Here is a 14,801-nt window from a genome sequence, read left to right on the forward strand (position 1 = left end):
TGGCTGGGATTGGCTCCAGCTCCTGCAACCCTATACATGATACTGTAAGTGACAGATTGTAGATAATGGATGGATTTCCTCCTTTTGTCAACTTTATTTGAAATCATGGACTTAGTCATGGGTGTTTCAAAATAAATTAAGACTTTCAGTTTTTATAAGGACAAATCTGCAGCTGATCCCATACAAGCAAGACTAGAATTCAAGCCTGGCACAGCAACAGTAGCTAAGGGGCGGCAGGATTAGAAAAGAGCTACACTGTGTTATTGGCACCTTGGCGTTGCTTTCCACTGAACACAGTTAAGTGTTGACTGGAATACTTAGTTGGTTCTGGTTGTGGGGAAGGGTAGCATAATGCCTGTATCTGCACCCCTGCCTATCCCATGATGCACCTAGCTGACAGGTAAATAGTAGCAGATGGTAACTCCATGTGGCACAGAGAAAGCTCATGGCTGTCTACTCCTTTCTCAAGGTCAATAGTGGAGTTAGAAGTGACAATGACAACCACTGCTGTGCAGATTTGACTAAGGTTTCCAAGTTATGATAAAGACAATTGATTTGTTAAAGAATGCTTGTTGTTTTTGTTAAATTGTGTAATTTATGATTTATGATGTGGTTTCTAAATCTATTGGCTTCCCATATAGGAGGCTGAGACCTGCACTCTTCCACTTGAATTTACACCTCAATAAGTGAATTATGTCAGGATGCCTTCCTCTTGATGGGGTCTAAAGTTGAGTGAGCCTACAGCTATGTTTGTGATGAACAGAAACTATTACTGACAAATACAGTACAAAAAATCCTTAGCCACAACAACAACAACAACAACAACAACAATAATAATAATAATACTCTACACCTGCCTAGATTTTGAGGAAGCTTGTTCATATCTGACCTCAGACCCCAGGTCCAAATAACAATTTTACTGTAAAGTTTAGTGTAAATGAAAGGGCATGAAGCAGAGCACATTACATACAAATACACTAATGACCTCCCTACCAACCTGATACTATATCTGCGGAATTAAGTTCATATTGGAGTATTCCTCATCTCAACAGCGTTCACCCTGAACTTAAGGTGCCTCCTGTAGGATGCAATGCCCTCTACATACATATTGCAGAAGCATGTAAGAAGGCAGGCTGAGACAAAGGTAGGGATTATTTAGGTTGCCTGCTTAGCTCGAATAAACCTGAGACACCATGAGATAATCCCTGTAAAGCTGCTGATAATGTAACTCAGTGTAGTAAATCTGCTGTTTCTTATTTATAAAGACCTAAAGTTTAAAACTTTGGCATCCATATTTTATGACCTGATGTTTGAAATGAACTCATTATGACAATACATTTCCATGCATGCTTTTATTTATCTACACTAATTTTTTGTATGTGCAATGTTTACAATTTTGACCAACTTCAGAAAGTGACCAAAATAGAAATTCATATTGTGTTAATATTATATTAAAATTATAGCATGATATTATATTATAGATATTTTCCTATTTTGAAAATACAGTATAAAATGTGTCCCTACTGACGTAAGAAAAAAGCAAATATTGTTGCATTGCCAAATAGTTCCCACATATTGAGGGCATATGTGCTTCTGATGGCGGTGGGACTCAAAGTGAGCAGTCACATACCTGCAGTGGTCACAGATCCTAACAGTAGGTGCACTGGTGTCAAATTCACATCAACATGACAAACATGCTCCAACGCTGTTCAAATAAAAATGAGAAAATACAGTAAATACATTTCTTCTTGTAGCCGTTTATTGCTGGTCTTGCAGTTCAAATGTCCTTGAACTTTGTTTAATCAGCATTGAGGATTATTCCTGATCAAAGTGACAGTAGAAAGCAAAATGTCCAAGTGTATGAAAATATTTCTATAATTAAGAGACATAGGACACTTCAGTCTTGCTGGCAGAAACTGTAGTCTCATCCTCCACCATGCCACCCATTCTAATAGTGCTCAGCATGCAGTTACGGAACTAAGGAAGGGTAAACAAAATGTTAACATGATAAGCATGTAATGTACATGGTGGTGGGTTCAGACACTGGAAAATGAAAGTAAGATAAATTTCATACAAACCAACCTGTTTGTTCATCAGCACATAGATAAAAGGATTATAAAGAGCTGAGCTCTTTGCAAAGAAGGCAGGGATAGCTGCTGTAACGGCAGAGAAGGAGGCTCCCTTGTTCATGAAGATCCAGCCACTGAAAGAGGCATATGGCGTCCAAGCTATCAGGAAGCCAAAGACCATCAAGATGCACATACGTGTCACTTCCCTCTGTGCCTTCTGGGTGGACTCTGACTCATGCTGCTGGGCGGCAGCCTAAAGTGCATGAGACAAGAAAATATAATTAGCACTCACAGCACAGATAGTTTAGCAGGGCTTTAAATGAACTTAACTTAAACTGTGCTTACTGCTTTGACTGTCAGCACGAGGCTTCCATAAGAAAAGAAAATGATGGAGATGGGAGTGAAGAAGTGGATGGCAAACATGTACATGACGTATGATTTGTTGTTGTAACCTGGGGCCAGGGTGTAGTAATCAGGACCACAGGAGCATTGCATGCCTTCAGGAATGTACCTGAATATATGAGATTTAAATTATTATTGGGCATAAGTAAGATTTAAATCATCAAACAAGCTTTTTATCTACAGGGTCTAATACCTCAGGGCTCTGCTTTTACACAGTCAGTCTCTTAAGTGCTTATAAATCCTCACTGTCAGGTTTTAAAGACTAAAGGTCATATTTATTGTAAGAAAACTAATTGTGAATTACCTTGACCAGCCAAAAAGTGGGGGTCCTGCACATGACAAAGCCATGATCCAGGTGAAAATGACTCCAGCTACTGCATGAGTTCCAGAGAACCTGAAGCTTCCCATGGATTTGCAAACAACAATGTATCTCTCAATAGCCAGTACCACCAGAGACCAGAGAGCAACTTCACCTACAAAGAGAAAAACAGAATGTTTCAGTTTGAATGGAAAGAGTTTTTGTACAGACATGAGCTTCATCCCTAATGTTCAGTGTATTTTATTCATTGTCAGGTTTTACAAATAGCTTTTTCAGATCACCTTTTATACAATTAGGCCTTAAGTTAAATGAACACAGTTGACTTTATACCTGCAAGTGTAGCCATGAATCCCTCAATAGCGCAGAAAGTGGCTCCAAGAATGAAGTAGCCGTTAACAGCAGATGTGATGGTGATGGTGAATCCAAAGCAGCACATGATGAGTCCAGCCACAGCCAGGTTGACCAGAATGTAGTTGAGAGGTTGCCGGAGCTTCTTGTTCTGAGCCGTTACAAATAATGTCAGACCATTGATTGGTAGCCCAGTGCAGATCAGGAAGAACATGTAGAAAGCTAAAAGCTTGAACATGATAGGATCAGCCAAATAATACTGTTGGTATTCAAAAGGACTTCTAACGATCCCTGTCCTGTTGGACATAGGGATGTAGAAGTTCTTCCCCTCTGTGCCATTGGGCTCAATTCCTTTGTCCCAAACCATCTTTACCCACCAGTTGTTCTGTTGAGCTTCTTGACCTGAAGAACCTAACAGTGTAGGGGGGAACGAGAGTCGAAGTTATGTGTTGTGATTTTTATACCTCTCCACTAACCCCAGCTTCAAATGGACAAAATAGGATTACAGGATTGTGATGTAGCACAGCAGTTTAAAGAGCTCAGTAATTAATCTTAACACTGGATAGAGAGACCAGGGCCCAAAAGTAAATTGCTCCTGTTTCCAAGTTCTGAGGAATCCTCTCAATCATGATTAAAAAATAGGAATTAAGTTCAGTCAACAGCTTTTAGGACACAGTAAAATTATTATAACCAAGCAAATGCTTCTGTGCTTATACCTGCAGGCTGACTATCTTGCATTTGAACTGCTAGCATCCGTCTTCATATGGAGGAACTGTAGGTGTCATCATCCTCATTGGATTAACTTCAGTGTCTCACCTGCAGTGGCCTGGCTGTGATGTGAAAGAAAACCTCTTCTCAAGACTTATCTAATTTGTTATCTTATTTAAACTACCGCACCACTGTTAGTGGCCAAGAACGTGCAGTATCAGATATTGCCTTGCGCTTAACTGAAGTGAGCCCATTTTAACCGGAAGGTTTCTCCACACAGTGGGCTGCATTTATAAGAAAATTCGCATTGCACTCTTAACTATCAAACAGTAGCTACTGGTACTGATACTTACACCATCAGCCATAACATTATGACCACCTGCCTAATGTTGTGTATGTCCGGTAAGTTGTGAGGTGGAGCCACCATGGATGGGACTTGTTTGTCCAGCACATTCCAAAGATGCTCAATTGGATTGCGATCTGGACAGTTTGGAGCCCAAGTCAATACCTTGAACTCATTGTTGTGTTCCTCAAACCATTCCTTAACAAATTTTGAAGTGTGGCAGGGCACATTAACCTGCTGACAGAGGCCACCATTAGGGAATACTGCTGCTGTGAAGGGGTGTACTTGGTTTGGAACAATGTTTAGGGAGGTAGTAACGTCAACATGAATAACAGGACCCATGGTTTCTCAGCAGAACATTGCCCAGAGCATCACATCACCCCAGTTTGCTCGTCTTCTTCCCATAGTGAATCCTGGTGCCACCTCTTCCCCAGGCAAACCATAGACCATATACAAACCCAATGAATGCTACATTTCTGTTATGATGTTATACCACTCCCTTGAGGCTACAGTCATTATATGTAGCCCTAATATTATAGGCATATGTATAAAGTAAAAACCCTAAAATCAAATAGAATTAAATGTTTAAACTGTTTGGAAATGGTATGATCCTTAGTTGGAGAGCTTTCAGGTGATAAGACAGGTGGATGTTGCCCTCTGCAGGTGTGTACAAAGAAGTGAAAAATGTCTGCTGTCTTGGCATCAGCAGTGTGTCCAGCATGTTGCACATTCTGCTCCATTTGAAAATAAAGTCACGGCTGTTTCATGTTCTGTGGGGGATACAGACACAATCTGCGATAACTGTTACACACCAGTCTATGACAAGTTACAACTCACAGGGGATTAATTACATATAAGTACACCCTTCTTCCATACCCGACGGGCCATCTATCTCATGATGTAGCCCTTTATTTCCTGCTGGTAACCTGACCCTAATTGTTATGCTGTGGACACACACACTGTAATTTTCTTCAAAGCGCCTGCTCTGGACACCTGCATGTGCTTAGTGTCTCTGTCAGGGGGCCGGCAGAGATGAGCTTCGCCTCTTTGTTCTAATTGCTCAGATCAGATAGACGCTACAGTACATGCAGAGGTCTTAATAACAAACATGGGGATGCAGTGAATGTATTTCCAGACTAATGTTCACTGTGAGAAGGCAACAGTTCTGCTGGATAAACACGGTTCCATGATAAGCACTTTTGATGAAAAACTCTGTACACTATTTGTTTTTTGTCTTTTGGGTTTTTTTTAACCAGTAACATCATAATTTGAAAAGGAAAAAAAGGAAAATAACCATATGTTTAAAATTAGTAATTTTATTATTGCATTTTTTATGTGTGACTTAAATTGTTTAATCATGATGGTAGTTCTGTTGATTTGCTGCAGGTTCCTGCACCTTTGTTGTTTTTGTATTATTGTATGTAATATATTTATGTATTTTATTTTGTTGTCAACATTTTTTTATGCAAAATAAATAAACAAAAATGTTAGCAATGCTAATAGTTCTAGCACCAGGCTTTAAAGTCCAAGCTTTTTTTGAGCAAATTCAAAAAAGTGAACAATTCAAAAAGGAAATCTGAGTCTAATATCAGCTGCCACAGAAAATATAGGGCATGATTGTAAACAGCAGACAAATTTGACATTGAATCTAAGTGTCACTTTTCAAGCCAAGCACATTTCCTTTCAGTCAAAGAAAATATTTTTTTAAAAATTGGGGAAGAAACCCTCATCCAGGACAGACAGTTGCTGAAGCCTCATGTGAACATCAGATAATCTTTCAAATACATTTTTGCATGAAACTGTGTTTTTTAAAATCCTGAATCACTCGCACTGTGATGCAAGAGAAGGGGAATTTTTTGGCCTTGTATGTAAAGGAGGAATGATAACAGCTAGCAAAAGTTCCTGTCTGTGCTTCTATAGACACCTGACTATTGTTTTAAGACAGACTTTAAAAATTGTGAAACCTTTAATATCACTGTTTCTGTCCTTTTCTGATGACAACTTGAAGCCTTAAGTTTCCTGTGTAATCAAAACGAACTCACTGTCAACAATCGATTTCAATCTTCACAGGTTTTGCTGGTAGTTAGTATTATGTTATCTGTTTTAGACAGGATGAAGCAGACGCCCCAAGGGATTATCCCTCTGGCCTTTACAGTGGAGATAATCCCGATACACAGTGTGAAACATGCTTTAATGTGTACTTTGTTGTCTCCATGCGAGTCATCAGTGATTCCTTGCTCTCCATGTGTAAGAAAAACCATGGCAACAACTGCTCCACAGTGAATACAGTCACTTTGACATCAGTCACTGCAAATTACAGTATCTCTGAAAAAGTTTGCATAGTAAAATGTCAGGGCACTGCAAGGAAAATGAAGTGCACAACCAGAAATGAATCTCAATACCTTATAACAACAACCTTCATCAGCAGGTAACATACAATATCACCTCCTGCCACTGTTTATATTTGGACATGTACTATAAATAATATAAGGATGGTAATCATAAATTGTGAAAGTATTGTTTTAATGGCCATATAGTGCAGAGGGCTGTGACAATAAACATTTAAGAGTGAGATGGATTAAATGCAACATGATATCTTCAACATAATTCATATACAAATACTGTATTTTCATATATTAAACATAAAGGATTCTTTAAGAATGTGGGAGTCTTCTTTTTTGACATAAGTATAATAAAATGATAATATATATATAATAATAAAAAGGGAAACACTGAAATGCCACAATGATTATAATATCAGGAAATCCATCAATAATGACAAAGGGAATAAATGATACAATAAATATTTACATTACAATACATACAATAAATATTTATAGCAAGAACTGCAGCACATATTGCACCTTTTTCCATTAAAACATAATATAAACCAACATATGGAAATCTTCTTAAAAATATTTTTTAAAAAGAAAAAATAATGAGTGAAATGACCAGATTTAGTATTTATAAGGAATATACAGAATAATTTGGTAATAAATGGTTAATAACACAGTAATGTTTTATTATCAGCAGATATAAGAATATGTTTAGTAAGGTATATTGTCTTCATTTATAGCTCCTCCAGTGATGGCATAGCATATATTATTTTACTACTGTATATTGTCATTCATTATTTGTTTATACAGCCTCTTCTTGCTATTGTATTTGATAACCAATTGACAATAATAAATACATATCCACTTACTTATTACCTTATATTATAAATGCTTTATCAGTTGTTTATTTGTAATTGCAAAATAAATGCTTAATTCTGCAGCAATGACATGCGCTAGCAGCAGGGCTACCACGTATTTTAAAACCTGATGTGTTGCTTTTTGTGGACCTGGCGTTTTTCTTCACTAATAGACACTTGTAGTTATTTTGTATTAAAACATACTGAAATATATTCTCTAAAGCTAAGAAAAAGGTCTCTGGTAAAGCTACAAATTAAAATGTAAGATTATAGTTATCCAGCTTTTTTTTTCTATGATTGTGTTTTTTGTTGAAATCATTGTGCTACTGTTGTTTCTGGTAATGTTTAGTAGTGGTACAAGAATGTTTTTGAACAGAATGGTTTTAGCTATTAATAGGCAACACTGATGTATTTAACATTTTAAAGCAATTTATTAATTTATAAAATGATATAATTACATCCCCTTTTTTATTTCTCCCTTGCATCACCCACTAATAATGTGTTGCATTGTGTTTAGACATTATATCCAGATACAGTTATTTGTTAGGGTAGTTTTCATTCTTTCTGCATATTACTACAGGAAATGTGAAATAACATTACTGTATATTACTCTAGTACATGTAGCTCAACTGTTTCACAATTGTAGTGATATTTGTTATTTTGTCCTTGTGATAACATCTTTAATGAATAAAAAATATTTTGTGTGTGTGTGTATTTTTTGATTCTACAGTGACCTCTGAGATGTACACAGCCACAGGAATACCAGCTTATTGCCAAATATCAATGTCCAAAACACAGAAATGCAATTCAAACACCAGCAGAGGCTTAAGGGAGGGCCTCAACTCCAAGTACATGTACACTGGTTTAGCCAGAGGAAAGAACAAAGAAAGAAATATATTACATTATTACATTATGGCCACCATGTGACAAATAGTTGCTGCTGGTGTTTGCGGTTAATGAATAATTATGTATTCATAAACTGAAATGACAAGATCACATTGTCATTCACCTTGTACAGCATTATCAAACACCAAGTCAAAATCACACCTCATTGACAAATATCATCGGCCCTTGTGAAGCCACCCTATTCTCCCTGTCTGAAATTTCAGGTTTACCAAGATTTGTCTGTGGTAAGCTAAAGCTTATTTGTGACTGGTTGAAGCTCACTTGTTTGTGGACCCCCTTTGACTGATTGAAGCTGTCTGGTCTAGTGGGTTGTGGACTAAAACCTTCGTCTGGCTGCTCAAAGCTGCTCTCACTGTAGAGCCGCTGTCGCATTTCACTGGAATGTTTCCCGGACGCGCTCCTGGTCGGGTATCTCTGACCTGTCTTGTACCAGCCTGTCTCTTTGAAGACAAACCAAATATTTCCAACCCAGAGGATGACATTAACAAAACCAAAAAGCTGAAAGTAGAAACAGGGACAAAAGTAAATGACATGTTTTATCCAGTTTTGTGTTATAGTGTTTCATTTATGTGAACACCTACCACAGACGTATTAAGATTTGACCAGACGGGCTCCTGGGTTACTGTGCATTTGTTCTCCTGAGCTCTGCAGGCTGAGATGAGCAGGAGCACCTGTGTTGGGTTTGTGGCTGACTTGATATCAGAAAGACTTTTGGCCCAACAACAACTGCTGACCAGCCACATGAAGGAGAAGATGACTGTAACAACAAAATCCTGCTCAGCAGAGCAGATGAGTGGGAATGAGACATAAAGGGAGAACATCAAGTACAGGAGAAAATATCAGTTTAATGTGTTTTATGTCATACAAATACAACATTATCACTACAGGCTGCAAAGCAAGGACATTAGAGGAGGAGATACAAATTCACTGACCACCAGTGGGCCTCTGTTGTTTTTCAGGTATGTATTCTGGTAGAAGACATACACGATGGTCGCCAGCAGAGAGTACAGGAAGGCAAAAACTCCGATAGTCACAAAAAACTGAGCAGCTGCAGAAAAATCACCATCCAAGAAGATGATCTCTTCCCTTTTTACCTCACACAAGGAAGTCTTGAAATGTACTTGTTGTAATCTACAAGACAAAAAGCCTCACAGTAAATGGAATAACAACTGACTGACAAGTGAGGACGTTCACTCTGTAGGAAACGTGTCACTTTAGCCACCCACTGTTCACTGACACTTTGAGTGCACTTTCATTAGCAAGCTTGCGGCTAAAATAAGTAAGGTGCTTCAAGCTCAAAAGGCAGAGAAATACAGCTGAGACAACCCAGTGGTGTTTTATTAAAAAGAAAAAAGAAAAATCTACTTTCCCAGGAGAAATCTGTGAACACTGCCACATACAAAAACTTGTGAAGAAGCTGTTCTGAGATAAGATAAGTGATTCTGCAACTTGGCTTTTTTTGTCAGACAAAATGAAGCCTACTGTAATGACATGTGGAAATGTAAAATAGTCACTTTCAGACAGTTGCAAAAGGAGTAATTGTAAGAGAGGACGCACACACCATTTGGATAATTCCTGACATTGGCAGGGTTTTCCAGATTATTTTTTACTCCTGTGGTATATGGTCTGTGGAGTGTTTTGTTTAGGTTTTTGGTCTTATAGCCTTTCCAACTTGCTGTATGACAGAAGTGAGTTTGATAACTGTGTCACTGTAACAGCACTGACATAACTGTAGCTATAGGAAGGTTTCAGTTGTTGGGGCAGGTCACAGTTTTTATCTGCTTGTTTTAAAAGGGCAGTAAAACATAGTCCTGTGGCAGTCTTACCATTTGGGAGAAGAATACAGTGCAGTGCATTGTTTAAAACACCTGCTCTGACCCAGTCATTCCTGTTGAAATGTAAAAAGTATTGTGATGGCAACTGGTTGCAGCACACTGTGGCAAGGAACATACATTTGATAAAAGTTCAGGGAAAATGTGACTGTGCTGCTTTTATCTGTTATAAATACAAGAAAACTGCCAAATTTAGATGCTTCCATAATATTTTATTATCATTATCGTTATTGCTTCATCTTGTATCAGTCTGTGTGTAACACACACACATTCAGTGTCAAGTCCAAAAAACCATATTTCAGACTTTTGGTCACAAAACACGGTTTACACTTCCTTTAAAAATTCTACTTTATTGCATTAGAAACAGTATAAAATTTGAAATGAACTGAAAACTGCTAACATTTGAATGGAAACAATATGAATTACTGTACCATTTACTATATAGCATGGAGTGTGTGTGTGTGTGTGTGTGCGAGTTCACAGATACAAACCCAAACACAACCACTCATCACTCAAATGAAATAATAATTTTGGCACATTGCACTCTAAAATATTAAAACTTGGAACTCACCCACTTATTGGTGGAATACAGCTCAAAATTCTGCTACAATAGTCCACTTCAGCCATTTAATTAATTAAGTTTAAGATTTAATGATTCAAACACTATTTTAAGATATACAATAACAACTCTGAGTTTATGTGTTTCTATTTCACAGTTGTGAAATTAAACTCATAAACATCAGTCCTTTGAGCAACTCTTTTGACAAATAATTTCCAAGTGCAATATCTTTTAATTCAGAGATGATTGCCTTCTGCAGTTCCACTGTGTGTAGTGAAACATAATGATATTTTATTGCTGCTCCATATGAAGAAGTATTTGCTTCAGTCAAAATAGCAACAAGGCAAACAATCGGACGAACTCTTTTCTCATCCTTCGAAATGTAGTGTTTATACAAAGATGATTGTGTGTGCATGCAGGTCTGCAGGAGTAAAAGTAAAACACAAACAAGAAAGATAACATGCTTGTCTTCATATCAATGGATCACTACACAGTTATATGAAGTTGCAGGTACATGCTGCAAAGAAAGTTGTAGCAATAAAGTGCCAGTAGCATCACAAGCGACCGCCAGAGGTTAAGTCTTGACTTTCATCTAATGATGCCGTGAAACGTTTTATATTCTGGGGTTGGGTCAGCTTCCTGCTCGGCTGTCCAGCTTCCTGATCTTAAAATGGGCAAACTTCAAGAAGGTACAACTAATCGCTACTGAGCCTGACAACATGACGAAGTAGAGCTGTGCAGGTTTAAAGGTTAAAGTGCTTTTTGTCTGGCTGACCACTTTCCTGAAATGTGCATACAGACATGTCTGGTTAGCCTGAAAGCAAATTTTGGGTGTCTTGTAAAACATTCTTTTCAGCCACATAAAGAAAGATCATCATTTGTGAGTTAACAACTGAATGATTATTATTTTCTAATATGCATTGTAAATACAATATATTAATAATCTTAGTGTATTCACAAGTGAATTATCTATTGAGATGAAGGTCAAAATCAAAAGCAGCACAGGAATTGAATGCTATATATCTACGTATATCACGGGAGCTTTTGTGGAATTGCTCAGCTTAAAGGTTATGCTTTTGAAACGAGAGGTGAACATGATGTCAAAGAAACAACAGCGACTGTACCTGAAAGGGTAACCAAAATCAATGTTGATGCTGAGGTTACTCTGCCTCCTGTCTGCACAGTCCACTTTAACCTGGAGATGCCCATAGTATCCTCCACATGTGGCAAACGCACAGATGGCAAAAATCTATCAAAACAAAAAGTAGTAAGAAAAGAAGCATCACAGCCATTCACTGGCTTAATCCAGTATACGCTCTTTGACTGGCTTCTTGTGTAATGTCTACGCATCAATAAATTACAGGACTGATTATTAAGACTTATAATTGGTTTGAAAACAAAATGTGAATAATTTAAAGGTCGGAAGACAACTAACAGAGCTTCTTACTGTGCGCTGGAGGGTGGTCACAGCAGTATACTGAGATTTCATTTGTAGATGTAATAAACAATTCTGAAGTGTCTCATTCATTTTGCTTTTTGATATAAAGAAAGGGGAAATTTACTCTATGCCAACAACCTTGAATAAGATGTTCTTTACTTGTAAGCATGTGCCACACGGTGCATTGACAAACTGTGCTCATGCTAAATCGGACACGCATTTCATCAAATATTTTTCAATGATCAAATCACAAAATTGATCAAAACCTTCAAGATCACACTTGGTATTGTTACTCACACAATACATTTGTGCATTACAAGGGAAGGAAAGCAGAATTCTTTATAAGCAGAACTGGACAGATATGTGAAGACACAACTACACAAGAGAAATGAAACTTACCGGAGCAAATATAACCATACACATTTAAAAATCACAAATCCAACTCGACGCAGTGTCGGCAGCGCTTGTCATGCGGGTTGTAATGCCACTGATGTAGACAGGAAAAACAACAGGGTGACTCTTGCACCAGAGGGGAGGGCTGACAGGAGATACCTTCCCCAGGGAGGAGTCTCAGACTTTCTGTGACTCCACATTATTTGCAAACACTGTAATAAACCATAGAGCCCAAACCTGTGTAAAAATGAACACCGATATGTTGTTTATATTTGTATTATACTGAACAGAAGATTCATTTTTATTGTAAGACCACGACATGTTCTTCTATTTATAATATAAATGAAAATAATTTGTTGTCCAGTCAAAGCATTTCTTTCTAAATAAGGCTGCATTAGAACTTGAAACAAATGTAAATATTTGTGACAGAATTGTCTGCATGTTAATTATTTCCCCAACCCAAAACAATAGTGGCTGCATAGAGTTGTTCTTAAACCACAAACCTTTGAACTTGTATTACATGTGCTGTTTTGTGCCAGGCTGATCACATTTTGTGAATTTATGTATGAGGCCAGCTCAGCGCGGTGAGTATTTACTCTTTGCTTGGGTAGGGTGGAGGGGAGGGTTTGGGATTTAAAGCTCAGGTCAGTTTAAAGATTCGGCAGGGGTGGCACCCAGTAAATGTATGAAGGCGTAGCCTGATACCTGCTGCAGTGATGGGTCAAAACATCATTTACCATTAATACCGGGCTTTCATAGGAATGTGCACCCAGTGTTTGGAACATTTACCTGTGTATTAATAACTATTTATCATACTGAAGCCAGATGAATATGTCTTGTGTATTGCCTTATTTTTTTTGGAACAACATACTTCATGATATATGTGAAAGTTTGTAGACCTTGTGTTAGAATATTAGGTAGACATAGAAGTGTATCTGTAATTTAGCCTAGCATCACTGATATGAATGAGAAGGACACAATAATAGAAACCCCCGTCATCATGCAATACATTTCATCACCACCACAAACTTCAGCTTCCAAAATGATCATACAGTCAAATCAACATTGTTGCAGGACTTTTGGTATTAGAGTGCACTAGCTTTAGCTAGGTGTCCCTAATGAATTATGTATGTGTGCCTCCTTGGCATTTGCAAAGTTATTAAAGGGACTTTGCTGACCTCTTTTGGTGACAAATCTATATTGCAGATTTATTTTTAAACAAGGATAAATTCAAGGTTGTGCACATTACTGGGGAAAATGAATGATGTACTGCACTGTGACCTGGATTTTAGCTATAGGATATATCAAGTGACTATTGCAGACTGGTCTGGTTTTGTGCATCACAGCAATAATTTCACTTTGTGTTTTTGAAAATAACTGCTCTTAAATCCACAAAATATAATAGTTAAGTATCAGTAAAGTTTCATAAAATTCAGAATTTTTGGGGTCAACTGATTTATTACAGGCAAAGTAGCAACATTATGACATTTGTAAGAATTTCATAACTTAAAAGAGACACACAACGTGACAGTCACAAAAGAGACATTAAATGACTGAAAACAGAGGAAAACATAATTTCTTGATTATTCAAATAATATATTTTTATGTGGATTTTTAAAAATAGATCTAATTAATAATTTCTTTTGCTACCGCTCCACCCCTGACCACACATTATGGTACTGTGCACTGAAGATGACTTACGATCACTTTAAACAAATACAAAGTAAAAAAGTTTAAACTTTGGCTTTAAGAGACCAAGACAAAAAGTGACCAACCACATTTAGTTTTTTGTCTGAGAAACAATAGAAGTTTGTGCTGGTGGAGATGAAAGCAGTGAAAAGAAAAGACATTTAGTGATGTCTTGAAATAAAATCTACAGGAAAGTAAAGGTTAGGTAGACGAACTGCTGTTTCCTGCGGTAAACCGTACTCATTTCCTGTTTTCTGTATTTGTGCTTGCTTCCAGATTGTTTAGGAATTAAACTCACAATTTTCTAGGTTCATCTGAATTTTTGAGTGACAACATATGCTTGCACCACTTAAAGCACTTGTTTTGCAGAAGTTCTTGCTAACTACCAAATTTAACTTGCTACTTTAGGTCGGCTAGTTTAGAAGCTAGCTAAGCTAGTAGCTTAATCGAGAGCAATGGCTTCCCCCTCTTCCTCTCCACCTTTCTCTTGCTCGGCGTGTCGCATGTTCAGTTATTCCTCTGCCTCCTTTAGCGATAATGGTACTTGTAACAAATGTCAGATGCTAGCAGCATTGGAGGCGAGGCTCACAGACTTAGAAGCG

The 14,801-nt window shown here is 37.6% G+C and overlaps 2 protein-coding genes across 2 annotated transcripts; both read right to left on the bottom strand.

Annotated features, from left to right (window-relative positions):
• Nucleotides 1-1,878: 1,878 nt before the first annotated feature.
• On the bottom strand, nt 1,879-3,505 carry LOC109958953 (green-sensitive opsin-like). The gene is made up of 5 exons (XM_020597949.1): nt 3,121-3,505; nt 2,776-2,944; nt 2,415-2,580; nt 2,083-2,322; nt 1,879-1,977 (listed from the first exon to the last, which is right to left on the bottom strand). Exons 1-5 carry the CDS (start codon nt 3,503-3,505, stop codon nt 1,879-1,881), a joined length of 1,059 nt encoding a protein of 352 aa, XP_020453605.1.
• A 3,510-nt stretch (nt 3,506-7,015) lies between these two features.
• synprb (synaptoporin b) lies at nt 7,016-12,680 on the bottom strand. The gene is made up of 5 exons (XM_020597940.1): nt 12,517-12,680; nt 11,804-11,928; nt 9,221-9,419; nt 8,870-9,061; nt 7,016-8,786 (listed from the first exon to the last, which is right to left on the bottom strand). Exons 1-5 carry the CDS (start codon nt 12,538-12,540, stop codon nt 8,424-8,426), a joined length of 903 nt encoding a protein of 300 aa, XP_020453596.1. The 5' UTR covers nt 12,541-12,680; the 3' UTR covers nt 7,016-8,423.
• Nucleotides 12,681-14,801: the final 2,121 nt, after the last annotated feature.

This window comes from Monopterus albus, unplaced genomic scaffold (assembly GCF_001952655.1).
Source record: "Monopterus albus unplaced genomic scaffold, M_albus_1.0 scaffold36.1, whole genome shotgun sequence".
NCBI lineage: Eukaryota > Metazoa > Chordata > Actinopteri > Synbranchiformes > Synbranchidae > Monopterus > Monopterus albus.

Excerpts from the sequence above, each read along its gene's own strand:
- synprb (XM_020597940.1), bottom strand. The coding sequence starts at position 12,540 with ATGTGTATGGTTATATTTGCTCCG. Across the intron at positions 11,929-12,516 it reads GTATGGTTATATTTGCTCCG|ATTTTTGCCATCTGTGCGTT; the intron begins GTAAGTTTCATT and ends TTGTTTTGATAG. Across the intron at positions 9,420-11,803 it reads GATTTTGGTTACCCTTTCAG|ATTACAACAAGTACATTTCA; the intron begins GTACAGTCGCTG and ends TTTGTCTTGTAG.
- LOC109958953 (XM_020597949.1), bottom strand. The coding sequence starts at position 3,505 with ATGGTTTGGGACAAAGGAATTGAGCCCAATGGCACAGAGGGGAAGAAC. Across the intron at positions 2,581-2,775 it reads CCACTTTTTGGCTGGTCAAG|GTACATTCCTGAAGGCATGC; the intron begins GTAATTCACAAT and ends TCATATATTCAG. Across the intron at positions 2,323-2,414 it reads TCGTGCTGACAGTCAAAGCA|GCTGCCGCCCAGCAGCATGA; the intron begins GTAAGCACAGTT and ends CATGCACTTTAG.